We start from the raw sequence: 20264 nt of genomic DNA, 5'->3' as shown, positions 1-20264 counted from the left end.
AGGAAGCACTCTTCAAAACCAAGGTGGACTCGCAACCCTATTTCTCATTGTCCTGAATGTACGGCGATCTCCTTAGCCTATGCTAGCCTTCTTACTAATTGGCTTTGCTAAGGGTATGCAGTAGTTCAAAATGTACGGCGATCTCCTCAGCCTATCCTAGCCTTCTTACTAACTGGCTTTGCTGAGGGTATGCAGTAGTTCTAAATGTACGGCGATCTCCTTAGCCTATCCTAGCCTTTTTACTAACTGGCTTTGCTGATGGTATGCAGTAGAATTTCGGGGCTCCTGTGGCCTCTAAAAAGGGGAGTGCTAGGCTAGGTCGCAACTGGTACTCTGTCCTACTACTTCAGGTTTGGAAACACCCTCCTTGGACTTTTTTTTCGAACTAGTTGCGCACTCAGTCATAATTATCGACAGCGATTTTTTAGTGTTTTAGAAAGTTGTGTAGTCCTCATTCCCTTGCAGAACAGGCGCCTGCGCCCTCAAGGGTAGTAGAAAGAGAGAAATCTACGCTTCTGGGGGTGCAGGGGCGTGGCCAGGAGGGTGGCCTAGGGCCACCCCTTTTAGCAGCCCAACAGTAAATGTATGAGACATTATCTAAAATACAGGAGAAAATGCCTTGAAATTCCCTTTGTGCCCCCCTCCTGTTAAAAACCCTGGCTACGCCGCTGGGTCGTTGCAAGGCATCGCGGCCTGTACGGCGCGGGTGCAATTCACGGCTAGCTCTTTCACAAAAAGTGAAAACGTGTAAATTGCAGATTCGTGCGCTTCCCCCAGTGCCTCGCCTAAACCACCTTCTGTACTTGAGTCGACGGGAAGAATTTGCAGCGTTTAAAAACAGCTTAGGATGGCGGTTTGGGCAGAAGAAGGTTTAGTAAGATAGTACACCGTCAAAACACTGTTTTATTTTGAAGTCAGAATATTTATATAAACAAAATTTGTTCGCTCATAAAACTCTACCTCTACCACCAGTTTACTTTCATCCGGAGGTCCGACGGAAACCTCAACCGTTAAAAGACAATATAATCTATTAGAATCCGCGCTATGAAAGAAACTTCGAATAGACACACTGCTTTCACAATTTTGACATATTTTTTCGTTAAAAATCATCGGAGATTGTTACTTTATCGGCCGGAAGTAAACTGGTGATAATGAGGCAACCTACACTAGCAATAAGCCTGGCCTGGGCTGCCTGGGCTTAATCGAGCAATTACGATATGTGAACTGAAAAGAGAATCATTTAACGCTGTCCGTGTAAAAAAGAAGCAAAAAAAATAGTTCGGCTTAACCATGGAATTGGAGTTTCACGATGTATGGGGTCAAAAACATAAAATGTATTGGGAAAAAAAAATGATCTTCCTCTCCCCGGCGGGGAATCGAACCCCGGTCTCCCGCGTGACAGGCGGGGATACTCACCACTATACTACCGAGGAAGTCACGATTGTGATTGAAACTAAACTACTAATTATACTGACTCTGTACCACGTGACTACAAGATACTTTTTTTTCTTGACATGCGCCATGTGCTTTGACGAGAATATCAGCAATGGCGGCAGATTTCAAGTTCGTAAAAGCTTATTTCGAGTTGCTAAAATACACTGTTTCTTTGAATCAACTGTTTCTGCTTTACTTGCAGGACTGCTGAGCCGGTGGAGTATTACAAGCAGTTTCTGGTGAGGGTTTTTAAAAAGATATATGTATTCGCTAACCTCGAAATCTCGGTCATCTTTATCCATGTTTTGCTCATTTTTCATAGAAAGAAAATATCCGACCTGATGGACGTGGTTTATTTGATTTCCGTGAGACTATTTTGAATGTTGGTAAGTAAAACACTGTATCATCGAGAAATTACTCATTTGTGAACACTTCACCAAGCCTCCTCCCTTGCACCTTATTTGATTGACATCTCATCCTGGAATACCACTTGCATAAAGTTGGTTTTGTCCCGTATACTTAAAAATGATTTACCTCCTTCTGAAACTCCACACATTTCCCAAATTATGATTTAAAAATTTAAAAAAATCACTTCTTTTCAGGATCTATATCCACAGCAAACGGTTCCGCACTTGTAAAACTTGGGAACACAACTGTTGTGTGCGGAGTAACAGCAGTAAGTGATTTCAGCCCTACGCAAACATCACCCACATCATCGAGTATTGCTTGAAACTCTCACTTGACTGACCACAAGACAAAGGAAATGCTGGCGAACCACTTTGCCGCACCTCCCAATATGGTGTACAAACAGAACAAGCTTTTGTTGGCGGACATCTCGCCAGTAATCCTGGTGTTGTTTGTACAGGGCTTAAGGGTGTTGGGACATTTCTCTGAGGGCTGTTGCTATGAAAACTTCAAGACGTTATAAATACGCCAAACATTGGTGAAATGGAATGAATTAAGGCATGGCATCATTGTTTATGAATCTCTCAATTTTGATGATGTCATCAGGGGATGATGTCATCACATGACGTCACAACAGCAATGATAAATGTAGCTTTATAACATTATTCGGGGGGTTCCTACAAAGTTATGTATCCATTTTTTATTCTTCCAAATAATACAATTTTCGCACAATTTTAATGTTTATTTTTGCACTCTTATTTGAATAATTTCTTTAATTGTTAAAATACCGGGAAATTGATACATAGTTATATAGAGGGCAACTAGGTGAACATTCTCTGCCTAAAAAATTGGCAGACCATCCATTCTTCACAAAGAATAGAGTTAGAAACACAAACTGGAAGTAGAATCATCTACGCATGCGCAATTGAATAATGTGACAAAGCCTGGTTGCTAATGCAAATGTCGTTATGCAAATGTGGTGGATTTTTTTAATAAAAATATCTACTTTTCTCTTGCTTTTTATGCATGCTCAATTGAATAATGTGATAAAGCCTGGTTACTAATGCAAATGTTGTGATGCAAATGTTGGGGATTTTTTTAATAAAAATATCTACTTTTCTCTTGCTTTTTACCAGTGAAATTGTAACAACTCTTTTTTTGCTGCAATCAGTACTTCAAGTTGCCAGTTAGGTGCCTTAAATGTGGTGCACGTTTCCCGCCTAAAAGTATGAAGTACTTCTAAGTAAGTAACGAGAAATGTCCCAACACCCTAAGTGATTGATTATTCAGTTCCACCTGTGTTCCACTCTATGTTGTTACCGTCATGTCTATCCTGTTAGTTTTGAGATTCTCTAAGCCTGGTGCACACTAGTGACATGACGACATAGGCGTGCACACTCGTATCAGGCCTGTACCCATAAAGGGGTACCGAAAAAATTAGGTCCACTTTTTCGGGTTTCGCAAACCCCCCCCCCCCCCCCAAGAAAAATCCTGAGAATGGGCCTGCTTATGTTCATATGTTAAAGTGTGATGGTTCAACATAAGGACATTAGCCTGACATAAAAACATGGTCATAACAACATAAGAGAAAGGCCTGTTTTTTTTTACACTTATGCATAGATCCATGAGTATATGTTTATTTAATTTGTGCTTTTTTAAAAAGGAGTTTGCTGAGCCAGCTGCAGATGTGCCAAACAAAGGTTTCATAGGTAATTGCTAATTAAGAAATGTATTATAGAATAAACATGACAACACACCTTAGAGCTTTTCATTATTTGGCTGATATGCACCTGTAATGCCGGTTAACTCATGGAATGGAAAGGCTCTAAAAAGGTATGTTTTTGCATGAGCTGTCACAAATTTCACAATGGAATCAAGGTCTTCAAAATGGTGGGAATAACATGAAATGCAATTTACTTTGATGCAACGTCCATAACAAAGACCTTGTTATCTCTGGAGATCATTCATAATGCTTGTTTCAGGTTAGCTGTTCCTTTCACTGTGGTGTACAGCTCTTACTAAATAGGCTTCTATTTTTGTTTTTTTTCATGAACATTTAATGGTCACTGTTGTTAACTAAATCTATCTCCAACCTATTGGTTTTGTTTCACAAACAAAATATGATGGTAACATTGTCTGTTTCTGCACGAAGAAATTAGATTAAATTAAAACTCTTAATTTTTAATTTTCTTTCTTCATGGACAATTTTATTATTTTAATTTTCTTTTTTCAGTTCCAAATGTTGATCTTCCTCCTTTGTGTTCACCAAGTTTCCGACCTGGTCCACCAAGTGAACACGCTCAAGTCCTCAGCACATTTATAGACAATTTAATCACCAAGTAAGTACAGGCTATTAAAATAACAGTAATAGATTTATGAATTTGTCATGCTCCTCCCAGCTGGGTAGTTAAATAGCTTTTTCTATAGATAAAAAGCACTTTTTACAACGTGCAAGGAGTGAGAAAATATAAATAAATATCAGAACCATAACAGAACATGCAGCATGTTTAGGCAGGGTACTTATTTGAGGGGAGGCGCTCGATGGAGCTACTACAGCATGCCAAATATGTAAAGCATATTTGTTAGGTTCTGAAATGAGAGCAACACAAATCCAGATTCTGACCAAGTATTTCTGTTTTTATTTCAGTTCCCAGCTGATAGATTTGGAGGATCTTTGTATAGTTGATGGAAAGGTTGTTACTCATGTTTTTTTATACACCATCTTCCTTCTTCCTGACCCCATACACTACCCCCTCTCATTCCCTACACTACCCCGTTTCACTCCCATTTACACTTCCCCTTCCCCCCTCATCCTGCATACACTATCTCCCTCTCATCACCCATACACTAAAACTCATTTTCCCACTACCCCCTTTCTCCCTCACATACACCACTCCCCTCTTATCCACCATACACTACCCCCTTTCTCCCTCACCCCCACATCCCTCTCATCTACCATACACTACCCCCTGTCTCCCTCACATACACCACTCCCCTCTCATCCACCATACACTACCCCCTTTCTCCCTCACCCCCACATACACCACTCCCCTCTCATCTACCATACACTACCCCCTTTCTCCCTCACATACACCACTCCCCTCTCATCCACCATACACTACCCCCTTTCTCCCTCACCCCCACATCCCTCTCATCTACCATACACTACCCCCTTTCTCCCTCACATACACCACTCCCCTCTCATCCACCATACACTACCCCCTTTCTCCCTCACCCCCACATACACCACTCCCCTCTCATCTACCATACACTACCCCCTTTCTCCCTCATCCCCACATACACCACTCCCCTCTCATCCACCATACACTACCCCCTTTCTCCCTCACCCCCACAAACACCACTCCCCTCTCATCCACCATACACTACCCCCTTTCTCCCTCACCCCCACTCTCCTCTCATTTCCCCATGTACCATCCCTCATCCCCCCTTAAAAGCTTTATTTGTTTCAGTTGGTGTGGGTTTTGTACATAGACTTGATGTGTCTAGACTACGACGGGAATGTTGCTGATGCTGCAGTTATTGCAATGCTAGCTGCACTACAGAACAGTGAGTTATGGGTCGGAGGAAAAATTAAAGAGAACATCAAATAGATGGCTCGTTATATTTTTAACACAGCTAGAAGTGGAATATCAGTTATTACTGCAGTATCCTACTGGGCAGAAGGGGGTGTTCATTAAATACCCTGAGGGGGGGGGACAAGGGTTTTTGACTTGATCAATTCCCCCTCCCCCCCCCCTTCAGTGTAAAAATAAATCAGAGCACCTCCATAGAAGTCCCTTTTTTCAGAGCCCCCCTCTTTTTGTGGTCTAAATGAGTTTGATCACAAAATACGATACATATATGCCATATATTGAACTTTTTAACTTGGTTGTGAAAGTTCTCAAATTCCACATGTAAGTGGCTCTCAAAACATGGCTCAGATCTCATCCATTCTCTGAGACTGCAAGGGTCAAAATTCATGATAAACCGGATTTCAACCTTTTTTAAATTATATCAGCTCTAGTACATTGAAAATTAAATTAAAGATTTGAAACCTTTTAATTCTAATTTGAAAATTGACCCTTCCTTTGCAGCTAGACTGCACACAGTCACAATTAATGAGGAGACAGAAACACCAGAACCATCAGAGAACAAAGACATCCATCTCAAATTAAAGTCTATGCCTGTCGCAGTAACATTTGGGATATTTGATGAGTGAGTCTTAGTTTAGTGGCATTTGTGAATGTGCCCTTTGGTTCTGCTTTAGTTTAGTATAGTATTATAGTTGACCGTTTCCAACACTCACTATGGTAAAGCATGGTCAGGGAAAAAGGCAATGATGGATCTGCCTCCTCCCGCTTTATCACGCATGCTATTAAGATGCAATAGACAATTTTCCAGATGAGTTTGTTAACAGCTGTCTTACAAATATTTGCAGCTTTATTTCTTATCAAATTACTGCAGTTTAACCAGGTGTTTGCTTCAGGCTTTATTTTTTATAACCAACAAAAAGTCTAAAAGACCAACTTTATCATGGCTATTTGGTGTCTCACAAACTCTTATTCCATGTTTCCACAGTGATCATATTTACTGTGACCCAACTGATGAAGAGGAGAGACTTGCTTCTGGAAAAGTCTCTGTTGTCATGACAACCAATAATAAAGTTGTTGCAGTCCATAAGCCAGGTAGGTTGCTATGAGTGATTCAGCATCAATCTGAAATCCCCCCATTGCCATTTGTCTTCCATAACTGCAGGAATCTAGAATCATTTCTACAGGTGCCATGAGTACAATGCTTTGTTGTCACCATTTTGTTGATACGAAGTACACTTTTCTGACTTGTCCGAACTCTCTCTGGTTGTTTACGATTTGTTGGACTTTGAGCCTGTAAAAGGCACATGCCTTTTAAGCACCGAAACTGTGAATTGCTGTTGGAAACTGGTATTATAGTTTCCTCCCATGGAGAAGGGATTTAATTAAGATTGATGCTGAAGATGGTTTAGCTTAAGATTACAGTCAGACAGAAAAATTGTGGTGTTGGAATGGTTAACCAATATGTACATATATATATTTTTCCATATTAGGAGGGCCACCTCTAACACAAGACAAGTTACAAGAGTGTTTCGATGTAACGACTGGACGTGTTTTGGAGGTGCAGCAGTTGATCCATACAGCATGCACTAATGTCCCAGACAGATAAGAAATAAAATTTGTATTTTTTTAAATAAATAAACTACATACTATCAGACTGACTCCCTTTATCTAATCTAAATAAAATGGGGCAAAATATTTTAAAATGAGAGGATGGGGTACCTGAAGTAGCAGATTCTTATCTTGCTTGGAAATATCGTGTATTCAATCAACGTATTGGACATTGCATTAAGAAATTGAATGTACAACGCAAAATTTTAGGATTTTGGAAAATTACAAATTATAACAAAGGTTTGTTACTTTTCAGGCCTTGTTTTTATCAGGGAGTACAATTTTAATCACAAAAGCACTGGCTTCTGGGAGGATCAAGAGGTGGGCTAAACAGGACCAGCCTCCCTCATTTCAAAACTTTTGCTTAAAAATGTTAAGTGTAAGGAAATCTTAAAATGTTCCTAAAAATTCTTGCTTCAGTCCCCCCTTTTTGTAACTCCTTGATCTGCCCCCTGGGCTTTATGTATTTATTTAGATACTCCATTCCCCACACTAGTGGCATAAAATCTTATTTATTTTGTGAGCGCCGCCTCTGCCCTCCGGGGGACTTCCCCTTTCCCCCGCCGACGCTATGTTGGGGTACAGACTTGACCTGGATTTGGGGCTGTAGTATCTGAGGCTGGGATGTTGACTGAATCTGGATGGGCGAGGCTTGTACAAGTGTCTGGCCATGAGAACCCTGTACTAATGTCTGGCCGTGTGTAGTCTGGACCAGGGTTTGTGCTTGGGGGGCCTGCATGAGTGTTTGGCCAGCCTGTCCATGAGACACCTGCACAAGGGTCTGTCCTTGCGAGCCTTGGGCTTGATAAAAAAATAAAATCATTGAGACACCCTAGAGATATAGACCCCTAAAGATATCCATCCAAAGAGATATACACACCCAGGTATACAACCCTGGGGATATCCACCTAGGCATACACCCCTGGAGATATTCATGTACACGTACACCCCAGGAAATATCCACCTAGGCAGGCACCACCCCTGGAGATATTGACCTAGGCATACAACCCTGGAGATATCCACCTAGGCATACACCTCTGGAACATTACTGACAGTATATCCAGTAGCGGGAGGATTTAGGGGGTTTAACCCCCCTCCCTTTGGGCTGCCAGAAAGGCATATGTAACAAAAACAATTACCCCCTTCTTTGTCACTGAGCCAAACCCCTCCCCCTCCCTTAGCAAAAAGCTAGATCTGCCCCTGAAATCAATGCCCTGTCTGAAACTCACCACTTTGTTGTAGCTGTTGCTGGGAGAATTGGACTGGTATACGCACTTGGAACTGTTGTTGAGGGATTTGGGCCCCAGCAGGCGCAAGTTGCCCCCCAATGGGGACCAGGGGCTGGATGGTCGGGGTACCACTGCGGTTTACTTAAGAGAAAAGAGACAAAAGGGGATTTAAAACCTGGGAAACAAAAGCCTAGATCACAAGATTATCATAATCATTCTTTTTACAGAAAAAAATTAGCCTGCACCTTAGAGGGGTTTAAGTGGTATTTCCTTGAATCCCAAAATGCCAAAAACAAATTTCTGAATAAACCCACCGGAGAGCTGCTAGCAGGCTACAAAACTTACAATGAAAAATTTGACTTACTTATCTTAAGGCTTTTACCACATTGAATAATAATAAAATTGTATAAAATGGGACTGGGATCAGAATGAATTTGCGAGAATGTATCTTACGTCTGATGTCTAGCAAAGGATGGGGGGCAGAACATTACATTACAAGGAACGACAGCTGTAGCAGGCTTCAAAATATTAGGGGCATGAATACAGAGACATTTAACACACTGAAGGGAACAGCGATGCTCCTACTGGTCATTTTAATTTAAGAACACCCCCTGGCCCCTCCCATGCCAGCCCCTGAATAATCAGGGAAGGCGAAGCAACTGCCAAAACCAAAAAAACGTCCATATTTTCTTAACGAGACAAGATCGGCCTGAGATAAAACAAACAGTGACAGTGAGCTGTTAACATGAAACTGCTGTTCCTTAGGGGCAAAAAGTATAAATTTAGGGATTTTCAAGAATGGCCCAACTTACTGAGAGTTCTTGCAGTCTGCAGTTTGCGCTGTTGCTGAGGTTGTTGAGGAAGGATTGGTCGGGCGTTTATGGTGACTGTAGTCATGCCAGACTGTGGCGACATGGGGGTGTTTGGAAGGATTGGCGTGGGTTGTCCTACAGGCGTGGTCTGTGGAGATGTTTTAGCTTGTATCTGAGCAGTGTTCAGGGTTGCCACTCCACCAACTGAAGAGATTTGAGAAATAGGAACCAAATTCCCCGGTATCTACAAACAGGGAGACAATTTTTTTTCTTCTGAATTAGCAGTCTTGTCAACAGGCTTTGCTTGGGAGCTATGTATCTCCTTCTAGCTTGCAGTGCAACTAATTTTTCTTTTATTTGAGTGGACTTTCTTAGGTGAAACTTGTCCAAACAGCTCAACTTCCTCCGACAACATGCCACAAATAAAAGTATGTTGAAGAGGATGCAACCCTTTGCCACCCATGGCTTGAGAGGAGACATTGTGGCCACAGGTTCACTCTTACCGTAAATGTTGTTGTTTGTTGTCTTCCCTGGGCTAGATGGCCTTGTTGCGTCTGAATAGTTGAGAAATGATACATGTTTTAGGGGCCAGCCATATGATTTTTTAGGAAGGGGCAAAAACCCAAACAAAACAAAAAACAAGCAGTTCTCAAAGCAAACAAAAAAATCCTGCTGAGGAGAGACATTCTGAAGAAAACAATGTAGTACTTACATAGTACAAATAGTACAAAAAATTCAAATATCAAATAATGCCTAACAAGAGGCAGACTGCAAAAAAACATACTAAGAAAGCTATGATTCCCTGGATTCCCATTTGATTTTCTCTATTACAGTGCAACCAAGAAAACCATAAACACCAGAAATATGTATGGAATGTTTGTTCTGGCCAATCACTCGCGAGATATTCAAACAGTCAACTGGAAACATGTCTCAACAAGCCTCAGTGTCTGAATTCTCGCATCTGATTTGTCAGAAGACAATAAACATTCCACACATATTTTAGGTTTTCCTGGTAGCGCTGTAAAATTGCTAATACCATGAGGGTACATACCCCAAAGATTTAGGCTAATTAAATGAATTTTACCCTGATGATTTCTATAAACATAAACACTATTTAACAAAAGCTACAAATTTCAATTCACTGATGCGAAACATTTTTTTATCTCAATAAGAATGCATTAGCGGTGAAATAGCTCTCTTTTGAAAAAGTTGAATTATTGACCTACAAAAGTTAGTGACACCTTACCTGTTATAGAGTTAATGATACTGTTTGGGGTGCACCCCCCCCCCCCTGAATGATTGAAGTTTAATGATTGACCCCTTACATGTAATAGTGTTAATGGTATTTTTGAGGGTGCAACCCCCTCCCTTATAAGTTACATGATTGACCCCTTACCTGTAAAAGAGTTAATGGTGTTGGTGGAGCTGGCTGTATATTCTGCCCTTTAATACCTATGAACTGGGCCTGTAAAGAACCTGTCGCTATGGTGCCACCTCCATGGGTGACATTCACTACATGGGTACCACCAGACACTGACATCCCTGCTGGTAATGCCACAGTGGTACCACTACCACTACACACAACTGTCTAGAATATGAAAAAAGGTTGTGTGAAGCTTTTTTTAGGAATGGAACATTTTAACCAGTAGATGGGGAACTTGCGTATAAGAGGACGCTACAGCAGGCTAATTACCAGTGGGATTCGTACCTGCATATAAGAGGACGCTACACCAGGGTATTGTGCAGTGGGTGTGGTCGGTGATGGGCGGGAGGTTCCATCTACTTGTGAAGTTCGCTGTAGAAGAACTGATTGGCCCTTTCCAGGAGTGGGCTTTGATGTCATGATTATCTGTGGTGTGCTTGTTACAAAGGTCCCTATTAAAGAAGTTACATTATCAAATTCCACATCTATCTGGAAGCCAAGGCTAGTTGTCAAAGGGTAGTTTAGTTAAAGGTGGAACCTCCTTCAAAGTAACAAGTTGCATTCACAATTTCTCCTGTCATGTTTCACCCTAAAAAAGAAAACAAATCTGAGCAGAGTAGCATGAGTGTCAGGCGCTTTTTCATTACCTATGAAGATTATACCAAGAACTAAAATTGCCTGACACCTAGGCTAAAGGCAGAGCAGTTTAGACTTTTCATAGGTGTATTTTAGACTCCCAACTATAGCCAGGAGAAACAGAACTATAACCATGAGACACCCAACTATAACCATGAGAAACAGAAATATAATCATGAGACACCCAACTATAACCATGAGAAAAAGAAATATAATCATGAGACACCCAACTATAACCATGAGAAACAGAACTATAACCATGAGACACCCAACTATAACCATGAGAAACAGAAATATAATCATGAGACACCCAACTATAACCAGGAGAAACAGAACTATAATCATGAGACACCCAACTATAACCAGGAGAAACAGAACTATAACTATGAGACACCCAACTATTACCAGGAGACCCCCAACTATAACCATGAGACATCCAACTATAACCAGAAGAGACCCAGCTATAACCATGAGATACGCAACTATAACCAGGAGACATGCAACTTTAACCATGAGACACACACCTATAACCATGAATCACCCACCTATAACCATGAATCACCCACCTATAACCATAAGACACCCACCTATAACCCTGAGACATTCACCTATGACCAAAAGACACCCACCTATAACCATAAGACACCCACCTATAACCAGAAGAGACTCACATATAACCATGACACCCACCTATAACCAGAAGACACCCACCTATAACCATAAGACACCCACCTATATCCATAAGACACCAACCTATAACCATAAGACACCCACCTATAACCATAAGAGACTCACATATAACCATAAGACACCCACCCTATAACCATAACACACCCACCTATAACCATAAAACACCCACCTATAACCATAAGACACCCACCTATAACCATAAGACACCCACCTATAACCATGAGACACCCACCTATAACCATAAGACACCCACCTATAACCATAAGACACCCACCTATAACCATATGACACCCACCTATAACCAGAAAAGACTCACATATAACCAGGACACCCACCTATAACCATAAGACACCCACCTATAACCATATGACACCCACCTATAACCATAAGACACCCGCCTATAACCATAAGACACCCACCTATAACCATATGACACCCACCTATAACCATAAGACACCCGCCTATAACCATAAGACACCCACCTATAAGAGAGACACCCAGCTATAACCAGGAGATACGCAACTATAACCAGGAGACATGCAACTGTAACCATGAGACACACACCTATAACCATGAATCACCCACCTATAACCATGAATCACCCACCTATAACCATAAGACACCCACCTATAACCATGAGACACCCACCTATAACCATAAGACACCCACCTATAACCAGAAGAGACTCACATATAACCATGACACCCACCTATAACCATAAGACACCCACCTATAACCATAAGACACCCACCCTATAACCATAACACACACACCTATAACCACAAGACACCCACCTATATCCATAAGACACCAACCTATAACCATAAGACACCCACCTATAACCATAAGACACCCACCTATAACCATATGACACCCACCTATAACCATAAGATACCCACCTATAACCATAAGACACCCACCTATAACCATGAGACATTCACCTATAACCATAAGACACCCACCTATAACCAGAAGAGACTAACATATAACCATGACACCCACCTTTAAGCAGAAGACACCCATCTTTAACCATAAGACACCCACCCTATAACCATAACACACCCACCTATAACCATAAAACACCCACCTATAACCATAAGACACCCACCTATAACCATATGACACCCACCTATAACCAGAAGAGACTCACATATAACCATGACACCCACCTATAAGCAGAAGACACCCCACCTATAACCATAAGACACCCACCTATAACCATAAGACACCCACCTATAACCATAAGACACCCACCTATAACCAGAAGAGACTCACATATAACCAGGACACCCACCTATAAGCAGAAGACACCCGCCTATAACCATAAGACACCCGCCTATAACCATGAGACACCCACCTATACCCAGGAGACACCCCACCTATAACCATAAGACACCCACCTATAACCATAAGACACCCACCTATAACCATAAGACACCCTCCTATAACCATAAGACACCCACCTATACCCAGGAGACACCCACCTATAACCATAAGACACCCACCTATAACCATAAGACACCCACCTATACCCAGGAGACACCCAACTATAACCATAAGACACCTGCCTATAACCATAAGACACCCACCTATACCCATGAGACACCCACCTATAACCATGAATCACCCAACTGTAGCAGGAAAGGTGACAAGTATGCACTTACCCTTTCTATTTGTAGGCTGTGCAAGTTTGGCTGGTGATGCAATCACAGAGCCACTATTGATAGTGACAACTTGTGCTGCCGTAGCCCGACCCACCCCTCCCTGCTGTGAAAATGCCATGAGCTTTTGTCCATAAGTTGGAAAGTTAGCCATGGAGGCTGTATCCAGGTGTGCTAGGCTAGCAGCACCAGCAGGCAACTTCACAGTGGTAGCTTGAGATGCAGCAGGTACACCTAATCCATGATTATTGTTAGAAGTATCATCTTGAGCTGTGGATAAAGCATTCTGCCCATCCTGGGTGCCCTGTGTTGGGTTCTGAGTGACAGAGCCAGCACTTGAAAGGGTTCCTTGTGTTGATTGCTGCCCTGGCAGATAGCTACATATTTTGACCGATTTCCTGCCTTCTTCTGTGTACAGGTCTTGAAACTGTTGTAAATACCTGTGTCACAAATGGTACACATAAAAAATGAAGATCAACTTTTCCTTCACAGGGGTGAAGGAGCTGGTCTACATGTATGGGGCCTCAAGAGGTATTGGATTCCTGACTGTTTGTATATATTAAGGGTCAAAATTCTCAGGTCTATAATTTGTTGAAAAGGAGAGCTTAGAACAGGACTGTAATTTGCTTGTCATATCTCATTTATACAAGGATAAAGAAGTGTTCTGTATGGTCAAACTCTAACTACTCCAGCAAATTCTGTCAACTTACTTTTGTGCACTGAGTTTGCTCCCAAGGAAAAATTGGCATGCCTTGCCCCCCCTGGCCATTTGTTCCTCACGGGTGCGAGCATTGCCATTGTTATTAGCTCCTCCACTCGTGTCCTCCTCCAGATATAACTCCCCTAGGTATTGAAGGTCGGTTGGACGCCTTCGTATTGTCACCTTACAGTAGTAGTTTCTGTTGTTTGTCTTTTCACCCTCAAGAGTGATTTCCTGGACAGTCTCTGGACTATTGTCACTGGTGATTTTTGGTCGCTCTATCATCTTTGCATACAGATCAACCTGAAATTTTGGAGTAACAGTTAAGTTAGCTCAAAGCAATACTACATAATACAATTTAGTTCAATTCAATTTTATTTCACACAAAAGTTACATTTATAGCAATTACAAAGTTAACATAAAACAAATACAAGGAGAGAAAGGAAAACAATTTTATCTCATCAAATCAGGACAGTGGCCTGGAGCTTTCAAATTGGCCATTGCTTAAATGTGAGTTTTTCATTGACATAAATAACAAAAAACAGGTCAGGTCAACAGGTCAGAAGGGGTGAAAACCTGGCTCTACATTTGAGTCTGTAAATCCCCCATCTTGTCAGATAAGGACGTTAAGCCAGAAGACCTGTCTCTCACTACACATCATTAACCTGTATTGTGGAATGTAAGAGAACAACTATAGGGACGATGGCCCACGATGGCCCATGTTACCATCTTTAGTGACAATGATTTCACACTGACTCTGTATCTATGTACACACTGACAAGAATTTCAGTTAATACATGTAAAGTGCATTTCATCACTTCTCGCGAAGTTAGTTTGCGTGCTATTCAGATACCTAATGTTTCATTTCCATTAATCCAAATAATTCATTGTTGCATGTAAAATGATAGTAAACACATATAATACAAACTTTCTTACATCAAGTCTTGATGGAATACCAAGAGGAATGTGCTTCTGTTTCCAAGTGTCCGTTGTTTGAGGCGTCTTTGCAAGACGAAGGTTTACTGGAGGGTGTGGTTTCTTGTAGCGGCCAAGAAAGTCCATCAATTTAAGTGATGAAGGTGTTGGTCCACTTGATGCCAGGAGAGCACGTGTCTGGAATGCATGGCTGTTACTTCTCAGCTTGCTGCAAAAAGAAAGAACATAATATATCAATAAAAAATTTCTGATATTTGGGATTCTCTCGAGGACAGCTTTCACACACTTTTCTTGAAAATAAAGAAAATTGCTATGCACATTTTTCACTGCCAGCTTTTAAATCTTATCAGTCATTTATATTCTGCTTTTATCAAACTTTGTGATACTATATGGCAGATATACTAGTGGATTATTCCATATTTCCTCACCACAAAAGAAAGCCTGGTAATACATGACTAGCATTGACATTCTTACCGTTCCTTTAAGCATGGGTTTACCTTTTTTACCCTCTTCAACTTCATTAACCATAATAGATCTTTCACTTGCATAAAATAAGTGCCATCTCCCCAATAAACACCTTTCTCCCCAATGCAATAATCAATCAAAAAGTACCCTAAGTGCATTTTTAAAACAATAGGATATTGAGTAATTGATTCTTTAAAAAGTAGATTTTCAACTGAACCATACCTCTTGAGAGCAGGAGTATTAAACTTTTTTAAGTTGAACTGTAGTTGGTTTGCTACAAGGCCCACTTCTGGGTTGGGATTGAGGCAAAGTGGGCCTTCGGTTGCTAATAGCAACTGAGCCTCTAGAGCAAGCTTGTCATCAACAGACCAGGAGGGGTCTGACGTAAGATTGTTGACGTCACATACTAAACTCTAAGAAGAAACCAGCAAATGCTTACAATGTTTTATATTTTTATCTGGTTTGTATAACTGCTTACCGATTATTAGGCAACAAAGTTGTAATGCAACCATCCACAACTCAATTGTCATTAGGTAACCAATTGCATAATGACTTGGGAAGATTGCCTAATGTTTTTCATCATAAACACAGTTTCCTATTAATATTTCAAAGTAAAGTAAGGAGAAAGCGCACTGGACAAATGTACAGATCTATTGGACAACTGTACAAATCTATTCCCCACTAAAATCTGATTGTCACTGAATGACTTTCAATAAGGCCTATTTCTCCTTATACAAGATCCATGCCACTTGATCATCTGTGTACCTGGTATGTCGGCCTGAGCAAGACATATTTGGTGTCATAGCTTGATGAACTCAAATTCTGTCGGTAATCTCTGACTTCTACAATCACACATCCACTATAGAAAATATTTGCCTAGAAAAAAAAACAAGGTAAATAATTAACCATTAATACTGTTTGATTGTCTTGATATAGTAAAAACATTATTTGACGTACTTGTGATCTTTCCAGTAAATCAACCAAAATTGGGGGAAGCTGAAAGAAATTGTCACAGATTATTTTTTCCCAGCCAAGTCACATGGGAAAGAGATTTTGTATTTATCTATTTGTTTATAAATTACCTCTTGTGCATCTAGATAATCAAGGAATTGAGTCTCTTCATAGGGAAGCTTTATGGTCTCTGATTCTAGAAAAAGACAATAGCATAATTGCAAATAGACAAGCATTTCTGCCAGGGATAATATTCTGGTCATATTTTCTAGACTTCAAGGCATTTATTCAAAAGCCGTTACAATAATCACCTCTTTTTTCTAGGCTCAAAGGAAAACATAGTCTGTCAAAAAAGGTGTTTTGCATTGATTCAACACCTCTATTGTCAAAACCTAGCACTGCACTTGCACAGACTGCAAAAACTTAATGAACATTCTAAATGGACAGATCAACTATGAACATTCTAAATATACAGATCAACCACGAACATTCTAAATGGACAGATCAACCATGGGTTGCTTATTTAAAGGGGGACCTTTTTTTCTATTTTACACCTAAAAAGGGGCTTTGGAAGCTGGGCAATTAACCAAGCCTATTGAAAATCTCATTGTTAATGACATTATGCAATTACCAGATCCATTCTTTCCCTTCAACATATGAGAGCAGCCTTCATTAATAGGATACTTACCAGATCCATTCTTTTCCTTCAACACGAGAGAGTAGCCTTCATTATTAGGATACTAACCAGATCCATTCTTTCCCTTCAGCATGAGAGAGTAGCCTTAATTACACTAGGATACTTACCAGATCCATTTTTTCCCTTCAACATGAGAGAGTAGCCTTCATTATTAGGATACAGGTTCACCACCAGCGTTGAGAGGTTGTCTTGAAGGACGACTTTCTCCAGTAAATGGACACCATGGCAAAACCTCTGCAAGTAAAAACAAGAGAGCAATTTAAATGAAAGCACAAGAATAAAAACCACTTACAAATCAACTATTTCTTTTTGGGTACATAGGAATTGTAGGGTTACAAGGAGCGACCCAAGCCTCTAAAGTGTTAAACCTAAACATTTGCTCAACCTTTCCATTCTCTTCACCTTTACCCTCCATTGTCTGATAAACCTCTGAATAATACATTTTCCCACACACTCCCAAGCAAACCCTAAGCATTTATTTTTTACCTTGTCTCTCGGTGCTCCTTCACAGGATTCTATATAACAGTCTAACAAGCGCTCCTCCAGAGATGGCCTACAAAGTTGCATGAAATATCATTTAAATTCCTGCCTCAACAGCCGACAATGGGTAATTGAACTCAATCTTAATTTTACTTCAATCTTTCAATTGATATGGAAATGGTTTGGCAATGGAGCTCAATCAAGCCCGAAAAAAAATTTAATTCAATCAAATAGTCAGTAATCAAACTCCAGCTTTCACTGGCAATGATAATATCTTATTCCACTACAGAAGTGGCTAAGAAATCATTGTAGAAATGGTTGGAAATCAAGTCTTATCGAATTGGCTTGGTCACAACTTCGAGTACAGTGTGAATACATTTTTAACTTCAGGCTTATAGGGTCTGCTGTGTTCTAACTAATGTCATCGATTGCTTCTCCTAGACAACTAAATACTTGATTGCTATTTTGCCCTACCATTTTCCTGATGAGGGTTTTTTTCTTTTCAAGGCCTTTTGGCAGGCTCGGTTAATCACATCCTGAAAATCGATTTAAGAAAAGAAAAGGGATAGATTAAAGAGAATGCGGTTGTTCGCAAAAATTATTCTAATTATATCAAGATAAGACATAGTAACGATATCGTCTTAGTCTCAGCACTGAATCGATCATCCCTTTTTCCGGGCTTTTCCTTGAAAAGAATAAAAACAAAACAGGAAATATTATGATAATAAGAATAAAAAAAACTCATTTATGAAACAGAGTAAAATTCATATCGAAACAAATGCACATGTCTATTATTCGAGTTAGGCTTTCTTCTGATTTCAGCACTGACTCGTGGATCAATCAAAACAACCATACACAAAGAAAGTTTATCAACGAGTGAATTAGACCTCAATGCAAATAACCAAGAAAAAACACATCACACCTGGGCATGGACTTCTCCTGAAGCTAGTCCTAACATCTGAGAAACCTGCCGCAACCCAAACGCGGTCACGATTGCAGATCAAAGCATGGAAATAGTCAGCTAACAACAAACCGCACAACCATCCCTGCCGCCATGATGGCTCGAAGTTCTTATCACCAGTCCTTCCGGCGGGCCGACACAGGTATTCCAGACAAAGGACTATTATCCTGAAGACGCAGGCGTTTTGTGCTTAAACTGGACATATGAACTGGAGAAAAGTCTTAGACTCAGGCTATATTCCTGTTTAACGTCTTTATCTTTCCCTACTTCTCTTCCAATCATGCTTTATTTTCCTTATATTTTTGTACCTGATAAATTTTCTTTTATCCAATTAGACGCGTAAAAAAGGGCAGAAAAAAGTTTGTTTAAATCAAGAGAGCATAAAAACGATCTGCATCTTTGTATGCTCTCTTGTTGAAATTCCAAATGTATAGATTATTGATGAGAGGGGGAAAAACAAGAGAGCGTTAAAGTGAAAACCAGTCGGCAAGGGAGCCGACCACCCGGGTTAATTGGATGGTCTGGACTGAAAATAACATAAGAAAAAACAAGACGAGGGAGGTTAATTATAAGTATCATAAAAATATCTTATGGAGTGGAATCCTTATGATACCTTTCCTGTAAGGAAGATTTACATTAGATGTTCTCAAAGGAAGATAGCTATTCATTAGCTTCTTCTAGCCTTTAAAGAGAGAAAGTCACGGCGACAGTAAGGCGCTGGGCTGCGGTCGTGAGGCTTGCGGTGGCTATCGCATTACCCTAGCCGCTCTTTTATCTGCGGAAAAATTAACATCCACTCTAATCAAGAAGATATGAGGAGCCGTTTTTCTCCTGAGCAAAAAGCTAATAATACAGTCTGTGTCGCAAAACGAGATGTAAACTATCTTTACTAAAGTGAATGCGTAAAAGACAAACCGCTTCATGGCGATACCGCTTTTGTGCTTTTATAGCCCCCCTACTTCTTTGCGGTCTGTAAGACAAGTATTCTCTGTGCTTGAACAAGTGATTACTTATTCCCAAATACCAACATGAAAGGTCGCGTGCCAAGCTAAAGAACAGAAAGGAAATCTAAGAAGTGGGAATAAAAACAGCAAACCCGCAAGCTGATCACGGATAACATGTCCACACGTGACAAATCGGATCTTTAGTTATAAGTATTGCAAAAACTCTAAACAAAACAAAGATTAAAACAAATCAACCCGATATTAGTAAACCAAACAAAGTTGCACTCTAGTGGGTTTAGACGATGGTTTTAGAAGATAAGTTCGTTGTTTTTTTAAAGCTCTTAAACAAAAAAGTTTAGAAAAATAGGCCCTAGACCTTTAGACCTAATAAATTTAGAGCTATGAGAATATGTGTAATCTGACGGAACCATCAAATCTCTTCACGCGTACAAGAACGAGGAAAAAAATGCTCATCACTGAATCGTTTGGTGAACGAAAGGCTAGCGCTCCCGAAGGGCGCAGGAAAACTGGCGCCAGCCATAAGAATAGGTAATTGACCCCGCAACACGAAAATGACGGTCGCTAAACGTGAACCTCTTTTCTTTGCCTTTCCCACCGAGATATTTCACGTTGTTGAAT

At 40.5% G+C, this 20264-nt stretch overlaps 2 protein-coding genes, 1 long non-coding RNA gene and 1 other non-coding gene across 5 annotated transcripts; 2 read left to right on the top strand and 2 right to left on the bottom strand.

Annotated features, from left to right (window-relative positions):
* Positions 1–1361: 1361 nt before the first annotated feature.
* Positions 1362–1433, bottom strand: Trnad-guc. The gene has a single exon. It is a non-coding gene; the product is annotated as a tRNA-Asp (tRNA).
* Positions 1434–1481: 48 nt separating this feature from the next.
* Positions 1482–7084, top strand: LOC5505438 (exosome complex component RRP43). Its single transcript, XM_001626203.3, has 11 exons — positions 1482–1563; positions 1637–1673; positions 1757–1820; positions 2037–2110; positions 3503–3548; positions 4073–4178; positions 4487–4532; positions 5310–5406; positions 5934–6054; positions 6418–6524; positions 6923–7084. The coding sequence occupies exons 1-11, from the start codon at positions 1547–1549 to the stop codon at positions 7036–7038; spliced, it is 831 nt and encodes a 276-aa protein (XP_001626253.2). The 5' UTR covers positions 1482–1546; the 3' UTR covers positions 7039–7084.
* LOC5516434 (transcription factor SPT20 homolog) lies at positions 6309–18779 on the bottom strand. 2 transcript variants are annotated; one of them, XM_048733471.1, is made up of 17 exons: positions 18643–18779; positions 18195–18256; positions 17727–17793; positions 17348–17474; positions 16675–16739; positions 16550–16588; positions 16358–16468; positions 15815–16005; positions 15128–15335; positions 14202–14494; positions 13495–13931; positions 10790–10956; positions 10478–10669; positions 9585–9635; positions 9082–9325; positions 8270–8410; positions 6309–7841 (listed from the first exon to the last, which is right to left on the bottom strand). In XM_048733471.1, the coding sequence occupies exons 1-17, from the start codon at positions 18676–18678 to the stop codon at positions 7549–7551; spliced, it is 2724 nt and encodes a 907-aa protein (XP_048589428.1). In that variant the 5' UTR covers positions 18679–18779; the 3' UTR covers positions 6309–7548. The 2 variants fall into 2 exon arrangements, with proteins under 2 accessions (XP_048589428.1, XP_048589429.1); XM_048733472.1 differs by lacking the exons at positions 17348–17474; positions 17727–17793; positions 18195–18256; positions 18643–18779 and adding an exon at positions 17175–17214.
* LOC125573127 lies at positions 17467–19541 on the top strand. The gene is made up of 2 exons (XR_007313970.1): positions 17467–17847; positions 18543–19541. It is a non-coding gene; the product is annotated as an uncharacterized LOC125573127 (long non-coding RNA).
* The last annotated feature ends 723 nt before the right edge of the window (positions 19542–20264 follow it).

The sequence above is a fragment of the Nematostella vectensis genome, chromosome 10 (assembly GCF_932526225.1).
Source record: "Nematostella vectensis chromosome 10, jaNemVect1.1, whole genome shotgun sequence".
NCBI lineage: Eukaryota > Metazoa > Cnidaria > Anthozoa > Actiniaria > Edwardsiidae > Nematostella > Nematostella vectensis.
The sequence above is the reverse complement of the archived record's forward strand: the minus strand, read 5'-3'. Positions and strand labels throughout refer to the sequence as shown.

Coding starts and splice junctions, on each gene's coding strand:
- LOC5505438 (XM_001626203.3), top strand. Junction 3,549..4,072: donor GCCAAACAAAGGTTTCATAG/GTAATTGCTAAT, acceptor TTCTTTTTTCAG/TTCCAAATGTTGATCTTCCT. Junction 4,533..5,309: donor TTTGTATAGTTGATGGAAAG/GTTGTTACTCAT, acceptor TATTTGTTTCAG/TTGGTGTGGGTTTTGTACAT.
- LOC5516434 (XM_048733471.1), bottom strand. CDS start 18,678: ATGTTAGGACTAGCTTCAGGAGAAGTCCATGCCCAG. Junction 17,794..18,194: donor AAACCCTCATCAGGAAAATG/GTAGGGCAAAAT, acceptor GCAACTTTGTAG/GCCATCTCTGGAGGAGCGCT. Junction 16,006..16,357: donor TGCTCAGGCCGACATACCAG/GTACACAGATGA, acceptor GTTTCTTCTTAG/AGTTTAGTATGTGACGTCAA.